The sequence below is a fragment of the Rosa chinensis genome, chromosome 7 (assembly GCF_002994745.2).
Source record: "Rosa chinensis cultivar Old Blush chromosome 7, RchiOBHm-V2, whole genome shotgun sequence".
Taxonomy (NCBI): Eukaryota; Viridiplantae; Streptophyta; class Magnoliopsida; order Rosales; family Rosaceae; genus Rosa; species Rosa chinensis.
This window is the reverse complement of record NC_037094.1, coordinates 13,170,742-13,180,156: the sequence shown is the minus strand read 5'-3', so window position 1 is coordinate 13,180,156 and position 9,415 is coordinate 13,170,742. Positions and strand designations below refer to the sequence as shown.

Here is a 9,415-nt window from a genome sequence, read left to right as displayed (position 1 = left end):
TTTACATTTTTATCCCTGATGTTAAAATGTAATCCATGATATTTTAATATTTGAGGGTTATAAAGGTAAAAAAAATCAGTTTTGGCTAACAACACCGTTTCTCTTAATAATAGTATAGATATATATATTCTTACTTTCCTACTTACGGTTCCCGGATATGATGCTAGTAGTGATATCATGAAATGAGACTTGCAAAAAGCTTCATGGTATAGAGTTGTTAAACGTAGGGGTGGACGTTTTAAAATCGAAAATCAATATTTCGCACCAAATCAAATTTAACCTTAAAAAATTAACCGACACCCAACCGAACGGACACTAGTGGTGCAGTTTTCAGTTGGTGTTTATAATAAACTGATAAAAACCGAATTGAACCGATTCATTTATATTTGTACTATATGAGGTTAATTCCTATCAAAGAGTGCTTTCTATTGTCGCCTCTCAAGCACTAAATCATTGTTACTCTAACTATACTTTAATTCATACTTGTGTTTAATTTCTTATTGCTACTTTTAATTTCTTTGAGTTGTAGCTCAATTTTAATTGTAGTTAATTTCATTTGCTTATTTATTTTTAGATTTCTTATATGTTTAACTTATAGAGTAACCTATAATATGTTTAATTCTATTGTCTTGTTGTCTTTTGATGTGTACTATTCAGTTCATACTATATATTGTGGATATTGATGTTGTTTAGATAATTACTAATTATTTACAATTACAATTGAAAAAAAAATCATTAAAATTAAGTATGGATCAAACTATTAAATTCAACGCGGTTAAAATTAACCAAAACCGATTAACCGAAATAATTGATTAACTTAATTTTTGATGCGGGGTTAGTATACTTTTGAAAGGGTAAATTCGAATAACCCCACCATATCCATATTGTCTTGCTAGCAAATGAGAATTGATTTGTAACCACTTAGAACTCTCATATCATAAACAAAACTACAATTTGACTATCATCTCAATGACTCTTTAGACACATCACTTATGAAGTTATATAATATTCTTTTATACTTCCACCTATATAAAAGTATGATATATCTAAAATAAATGATTATGGTCGTTTTCGGCGACATATTCGATCGAATATCAGCTCTATATTTGTATATAATTAAAATAAATAATAAGCTTTTACCGATAAGTTATACGTGGGAAAAGGATAATATTCAATGACCAAGGCTTTTGCGAAAGAAAAAGTTCGTCCCTATCACCGATGCATGTTACATTATACAGTGATATCAACCATAGAATATTTTGAGGAAAATCATTGGTGGAGAGCTCAAGCAAAGCGAATTTGTAAATGCAAACATTACTCCGAGAATATTAAGCTAGTACTGATGTCACCAAAGGCAAGCAAAGCTCCGAAATTAAGAGGTAAAAACAATACAGAAATACACAGACAGGCAAAGCCTATGACTTCTAAGTTCTAACTCCAGACTCGGTCTCCTTAATATACGTTAAATACTCCATTATCCAATCTTCATCTCTTACTCTAAACCAAAGTTCAATTACTACCACAGTACCACACCATGGAAGCCAAGTCCTCCACCCACCAAAAACTGAAACCACCACACGTCGTCATTGTGCCAACTCCGGGACTAGGCCACCTGATCCCCCTCGTCGAGCTGGCCCAACGACTCGTCATCCACCACAACTTTACCGTCACCTTCTTCATCCCCAACGACGGGTCGCAGCTGCTACCCCAAAAGAAAGTCCTGGAAACCTTGCCTCAAGCCATATCCTACGCCTTCCTCCCTCAAGTAAACTTGGACGACCTCCCTCATGACGTCGCGTCCGAGACGAAGATCGTACTCACCTTGACTCGTTCACTGTCTGCTCTACGTGACTCGGTTAAGCTCCTCGCCGAGTCAACTCGGGTCGTGGCTCTAGTGGTGGATATTTTCGGCTGGGAAGCCTTTGATGTGGCCAACGAGTTTAACGTACTCTTTTACTATTTCTTCAGTACGAACGCTATGGGGTTGTGGTTTTTGTTCGAGTTGCCAAAGCTCGATGAGACCACTTCATGCGAGTATAGGGATCTGCCTGAACCGGTCCACCTTCCGGGTTGTGTGCCACTCCACGGTTCAGATTTTGTACAGCATGTTCAAGAAAGGTCTAATGAGGCCTATAGAGCGACGGTGAAAATGAGCAAGTGGTATAGATCGGCAGCTGGGATCATAGTGAATAGCTTTGCGGATTTGGAACCCGGTGCTTTGGAGGCTTACAAGGAGCAGCGACAAGTTCTTGGTCTTCCACCGCTTTACCCGGTTGGACCGGTGGTTGTAAAGACAGGAATGGCAGATGTGTTAGGTGAGAACGAGTGCTTGAGCTGGTTAAACAGTCAACCAGAAGGGTCAGTGCTGTTTGTTTCATTCGGGAGCGGTGGGACCCTCTCAAGCGAGCAGATGAATGAGTTGGCAATGGGGCTTGAAATGAGTGGGGTGAGATTTCTATGGGTGGTTAGGAGTCCGAATGAGACATCTACAAGCGCCGCTTACTTTGGTGATCAAGGTTCCAACGACCCTTCGAGTTTTCTTCCTCGAGGATTTTTGGAGAGGACCAAAGAGTTGGGGTTAGTAGTACCCTCTTGGGCTCCTCAGGTCCAAATTTTGAGTCACCGGTCGACAGGTGGGTTTCTGACCCATTGCGGGTGGAACTCGATCCTCGAAAGCGTTGTGCATGGCGTGCCTTTGATTGCTTGGCCGCTCTACGCAGAGCAGAAGATGAATGCAGTTTTGCTTTCTGAAGATATAAAAGTTGCATGGAGGGTCAAGATGAATGATAGGGGCATAGTGGAGAGTCGTGATATTGAGAAATATGCAAGGGATCTGATTGAAGGAGATGACGGGAAATTGCTCAAGAAAAAGATGATGGAGCTAAAAAAGGCCGCCAAAGTTGCTCTGAGCCAAGATGGGTCGTCTACAAAATCACTTGCAGACGTAGCCGAGCTATGGAATGGCTACAAGAATTAGGACTAATCCGATTTATCAATAATGTATTCCTTGCAAATTGGTATCATTCATATTGGTGCCATTGTTTCATCTTACCTTTTTTTTTTGTTTTTTATGACATTTGTTTCTTAATTGATATCCTCTTTCTAGATAATCTTTTTGGTCGGTCAATAGTTATAACTGCATCATTATGTAGCTGCATGTACCCGTGGTCCACTTTGTATAGATTTCGTTAATATAGAGCTCCATTGAATATTCTGTGTTAAGATACTATATAATCATCCCTCTGTTGAGATAATATTAGATTATTAGGGGAATCTTGTTGGGTCATGCCCAATCATTAGGCCTAATATGGGCCCATTTAGGCAAACAAAGGAATGTCACCAAGTTTGGCATATTATGATAAAAATAATAATAATCAGGCGAATTAAAATGCAAATCAAAATGAAATATAATATGACTGTTGAAGGAAAACATAATTTGTGTTTAGCCCAAACTCTAGGTTACTTGACTTACTGGTAATAGGATTTAATTAGAAGGATCTAGAATCCTAATCAATGTAGAATTACTATCCTTATATGATTGAGATTCTATGCATTGTAATCCTCTATATAAAGAGGCCCCTATTATCAATGAGAATACACAGAAAATTCCTCTCAAATTCAGTTTCTCTACAACACGTTATCAGCACGAAGCCCTAACCCTGAAATCCTAAATTCGTAGCCTTCAAATCCCAGAAACCACCGCCGCCCACCTTGAAACTCTCACCTCCAGGAGTCCGGAACCGGCGGCGCTGCCCCCAGAACCGGCCGGAATCAACTTGAACCGGCCGCCGAAAGTGACCAAACCGGCCTCCAAGAAGAATCCGAAGATCTCATGCCCGGTTTGCTATCTTTCCGTCCACCTTCTACTGCCATCTTTTGATAGCATCTGTACCTCGTCCCCAGATTCCGGGAACCGGAAAAAACCTCACCGGAACCGGCCAGGAAACATCCTAACTGACCGCCTGAAAACGCTGCACCACCGAACCGCCTCTCGCTTCAGTCAACTCTGCCTCAGTCAACCCAGCCCAGCAGAAGCAGCCCATCTTCAGCTTCCGCCCAAAACAAAGGATAAATCCTAGGCCCAGAAGCAGAAGAACCAGCCACGGCCCAGAAACCCAGAAGCAACCCACGTGCAGCTGGCCCAAGCGGAGCCCACGTCAATCAACCGAGCCGCCGAGCCACCAAGCCGTGAAGCCGCCAAGCCGCATAAAACCGCCACGTCAGCATACACGCAGGCGCCTAGCAATCTGCCACGTCATCAACCGGATCAGCCACGTCAGCACCGAACTACCACGTCAGCATCCCGGTCAACGCCGGTCAACAGCCGCTGGCGACTTTTCCGGCCGACTTCCAGCTTTCCGGCCACTTTACGACCAACTTCCAGCGACTTTTCCGGTCAGCTACAGTACTTTCCGCCTGCTACAGTAACTTTCCGTCGACGCTTTTTCCGACCATCCTTTAAGGTAAATTTTTCTAAAAGTTCCCGTTTTTGTGAAGTTTTTCAATTTCTTCTTCTTTTCTCGAGGACTTCCAAAATCCCTTCTTCTACCCCCCTTTCTTCTTCATAGAGGAGACCAAAAGCCGAACTGTGGGGGTTCGTGCTCACTCCAAGCTTGGAGCTTGTAGAGTCCTCCAAACTTAGAGTTTGTTGAGAAGAAAACGATCGACCACATACATCCTTGTTTCGATCTAATCCAAAACCCTTCTTGGAATCGGATTTTCTTAGAAGCGACTACGCTCAGAAAATTCCTAATTTCTTGGAAGCGACTACGCTCAGAAATTTAATAGTTTTTCGTGGTAGCCTTTTCGCTCCGAAACTAACCCTAATCTTGTGTTGTTTTTCAGGATGAGTTACCTGAACAAGTTGAGCTTTGTCCCACTCGAGACAACTGGCGCAGGATACCATAGGTGGGTCCGAGATGTGCGCCAACATCTTAAGGCTGATGGAATTCTGGAAACCATCCAAGAGCCTGGTCAGAACGTGCTCTCAATCGAGCAAGCTACTGCTTTTGAAGCAAAACAAGCTAAGGCCATAATTCTCATGACAAGGCACATGAATGACGCGCTCCAAAATGAATACCTCAATGAGGAAGACCCAAGAAAGCTATGGGTCGAACTTGAGCAGCGATTTGGCAACATTCGTGACTCCCTGCTTCCTGATTTAGAAGTGCGATGGCATAACCTCCGCTTTTGTGATTTCAAGTCTGTGCTTGATTATAACTCGGAAGCTCTTCGTATCAAGTCTCTGATGGAGTATTGTGGCCAAGCCATAACTGATACGATGTTGATCGAGAAGACTCTCTCTACCTTCCCCGTCTCTGCACTGATGATTTCAAAGAATTATCGGATTGATGTAAATGCAGGACGTATCACAAGGTTTCATGAGCTCATTGGCGCCATGAACGTAGCTGAAAAGCACGATAATATCCTTGTGAAGAACTATAATGCTAGACCCGTGGGAACTAAGCCTATTCCGGAGTCTAACTATAGTCGCGCCCCAAATGGAGGACGCAAGGAGCGAAACCCTAAGGATAGGGACTATTCTGGACATTCTGGTCCATATATTCGCCCTAAAGAGGAAGGAAATCACCAAGAGATGCGTGCACGGAACCGTAGAGGTCAACGTGTGAAGAGAGAGAGAGAGGCGGAGCCTCCGACCATGGTGGTAACGCCACCAAAAGGATAGGTCGTTCAAATCGCGCCCCAATGGCCCCTCGATCAAGGGAGCCTGACCATAATGATGTTTGTTTTCGATGTGGATCAACTGAACATTGGGCCAAAACATGTACCGCACCCCAGAATGTTGCAAACGCATACAAGACGTATCGTGAAGCAAGGGAAGCAAATTACATGGCACAAGAAGATCAAGATGGTGATCTAGATCTAAGGGTGGAAGACTACAAGGATCAAGACCCAGAAACTGGCGATTTTGATTAAGTCTTTTTATTTTCCAAGAGATGTAGGCGATTGCCATATTCCTTTTTATTGGATTAGATTTTCTTTGATCATAGAAACAATGATGTATTTCGTTGGCTTATGAATAAAATTTCGAGTTCTTTTCATTATGACTCAATTTTGATTCTGAGCATATGACTTTGTGACTACGATGGCTAGACCATCCGTATTAATTTAAGGACATGGAATAGCCCAAGTTCCACTTGCCAAATGGCACCTTGATTACAGTTGTCACAGAAACTCTCTACGCTCTTAGGGCAAATAGTACCCTATGAATAGCCAACGAATTCCATGCGAAAATGCATGTAGAGAACGGAAATGAGTTCCTTTGCATTACCTCTAATGATTGCGAACAAAGACGCATCTTAGAGAAGTTTATGTGTCTCTCTAGTGGACTTTATGTCACCATTCGAGTTATTAAATCCAATAAACTTATGAGAAAAGATCTCTTGGATTTAGACACATATTGGCTTTGTCACGACATGATAGATCATCCTAGTCATGATATGATGATCCGTCTACAAAAGACTTCACATGGACATCATTTCTTTTGAGCAAAATGAAGCAAGATGCCGCCATAAAAGGCGCCAACCATGGGCATAACGCCATGGTTGTTCCTCCTTGTGGCCATGACGCCATACATGCTAATTTCCATGGCTCCCACGCCACGATGGGAGCTGTAGTCACACATTTTGCTCCTAATAGCGCTACAGACGCTTAGGCCTAACCAAAATACTCATTGGTTACTTCTAAGGCCTCTCGCTCGTTTTACAAAGCCCAATCCTTATGGAAATTAGGACTGAGACCGTCCTATGCAAAGGATATGACAATACTCATTCTGTTCTTATGAAGAATCCGTAGGGATTTTACGGATTGATTCAACCAACTTGCGGACGCTTAAATATTTCATGATGTTGGTTGACACGCAAATACGCCGGTCACGTGTTGTGTCATTGTCCACCTATAAATGCTACTCATGCTACCCTCCTAGCACATATCATGTGACAACGGGCTCACTCCCCGAATCATCCTATTCAGTCAATTGGATTTGACTATGCTAGAGAGTTTACATCGAAAGACTTTCGATGGATATTGCAATGGGTTTGATGTTGGACATCACATTCCCATGTACACACCCAATTGGTCTCGCGGAAATGACTACGATGGTAGTCCGAACATTGGTAATGCGCACCAATCTTCTTACATCCGCTTGGGGTGATGCGATATCGCATGCAGCCATGCTAATTCGTCTACGACCTACCGCCACTCAATGTACGTATGTGTTACAGCTAGTGACTGGGTACACGTATTTTGTACTTACGCACATTTGAGTGAGCCATTTATGTGCCAATTGCGCCGCCACAGCGCTCTATGATGGGTCCTTACAGACGAATGGGCAACTACGTTGGATTTGCGCTTCCAACAATCGTCCGCCACTTAAATGCCCTTGCTAGGCGATCTCCTTACCGCTAGATTTGCGGATGTCACTTTGATGAGACAGTCTTCCCGTCGTTAGGGGGAGATAAGAACACGAATGTTCAACAGGAACGACAGGAATTGTCGTGGTCTGTCCCCACTATGTCTCATCTTGATCCCTGTTAAAGTGACAAGATCACACAAATATGCTGCAAACATGCCTGCAAGGAAGGACGTCCCTACGAGAGGACGTAGCGCCACCCTACACGGAGGTAGGCATGGCGCCAATGCCAAAGAGAGTGGCACTCTGGCATTACAGGCCATGGCCCCAGCTAGGATGCGTGGGAGGCCCGTGGGTTCGAAGGATACTTTGGCACATTCCAATCCTTTAATCATCAAGACTCAAAATCCGTCTCATGAGTATCTTCCAGGTTATGGTTATCGTTAGGGGACGCCTCAATGTCAAACCCTATTCCTGAGAATATAGAGCTCTATGAAACTTACACTAGTGTACATGAGACGTGGGATAGAAACTCCATCATAATTGATGATGTAGTTACGCATTTTGTTGCGCATGAGTTTGCTGAGTCCGATGATATCGAACCACGCTCCGTTGATGAATGAATGCCAACGTAGAGAGTTTTTGGCCTAAATGGAAAGATGCGATCCAGGTTAAGATGGATTCTCTAACGAAGAGGAAGGTTTTCGAGCTAGAGATGCCAACACCTCCTAACATAAAACCTGTTGACTAATGGGTCTTTGTTAGAAAGCGTAGTGAGAAAAAGAGATGGTAATCTCGCCTTATGGCGCAAGGCTTCTCCCAAAACGCCCTGAAATCGACTACGATGAGACATATTCTCTCGTAATGGATGTCATTGCACTCCACTACCCTGTCAGTTTGGTAGTTTCCTAATAACTGAACATGCAGCCTACAAATGTGGTCACTATATATCTCTATAGGGATCTAGATACGGAATATACATGAAGGTTCATGGCGATCTTCATTTACCCAAGTCAAGTAGCTCTAGACCATGGAGCGCGTTTACAATAAGGTTGAAACGCTCACTAAAGTGACTACTTAATTGGGAAGGGATATGCCCACGCGTTTCTATAACAAGTTTCAGATTCTATCTCGGTTCATGTTGGACATGATCTTCATTAGAAGCCCTTAAAGAGTTAACGGAAACCTCTGAACACTTGAAATCCGAGTTTGAGATGAAGGATTTTGGGAGAACACGATTATGTCTCAGTTTGGAACTTGAGCATCGTGTCGATTGATGCTTAGGCATTTTGACAAGGTCAAGCCTTCAAGCACCCCCATGATCGTCCGTAGTCTTGATCCTGAAAAGGATCCTCTTCGTCGAAAGGATGATGATGAAGATGTGCTAGAGGCAAAAGTGCCTTACTTAGTACAATAGGCGCATTATTGTACTTATCTCAATGCGCAAGACCGGACATCTCATATGTTATGAACTTGTTAGCTAAGATATAGTTCTGCGCCAACGCGACGCCATTGGATTGGTGTAAAAGATATCTTTTGAGATGTTCGATTGATATGGGCTTGTTTTATCCCTACTAAGAGATGATGGATTCGGACCCATCACACACAAGAAACGCCGCCAACGCTGGCCTGCGTTCTCTATCCCCATTCCAAAACGACATGTGTTTTGGAAGGTTTTGCTGATGTTGGGTATCTGTCTGACCCACACAATGGTCATTTCCAATCCGGTTACGTGTTCACCATGGGAAAAGACCGTGACATCTTGGAGGTCTACATATTAGACCCTAGTCGCTATATCTTCGAACAATGCAGAGATCATTGCTCTTCACGAAGTGGTTCGTGAATGTATATGGATTGGATCCATAATTACGCATGTTCGAGCAGTTGTGGTTTGAAGTCTACCACAGATGAGCCTATGAGCATTTAGGTTAATGCTACTTGTTTTGAACAAATGAGGCAAGACTACATCAAAAGCGACAACACCAAGCATAATCAGCAACAATAGATACTCCTCGAGATCAAAAGTGAACTAGGTTCGATCTG

At 43.0% G+C, this 9,415-nt stretch overlaps 1 protein-coding gene across 1 annotated transcript; it reads left to right on the top strand.

The window, feature by feature from the left end:
- Positions 1–1,306: 1,306 nt before the first annotated feature.
- Positions 1,307–3,110, top strand: LOC112180592 (hydroquinone glucosyltransferase). The gene has a single exon (XM_024319147.2). It carries the CDS (start codon positions 1,535–1,537, stop codon positions 2,975–2,977), a length of 1,443 nt encoding a protein of 480 aa, XP_024174915.1. The 5' UTR covers positions 1,307–1,534; the 3' UTR covers positions 2,978–3,110.
- The last annotated feature ends 6,305 nt before the right edge of the window (positions 3,111–9,415 follow it).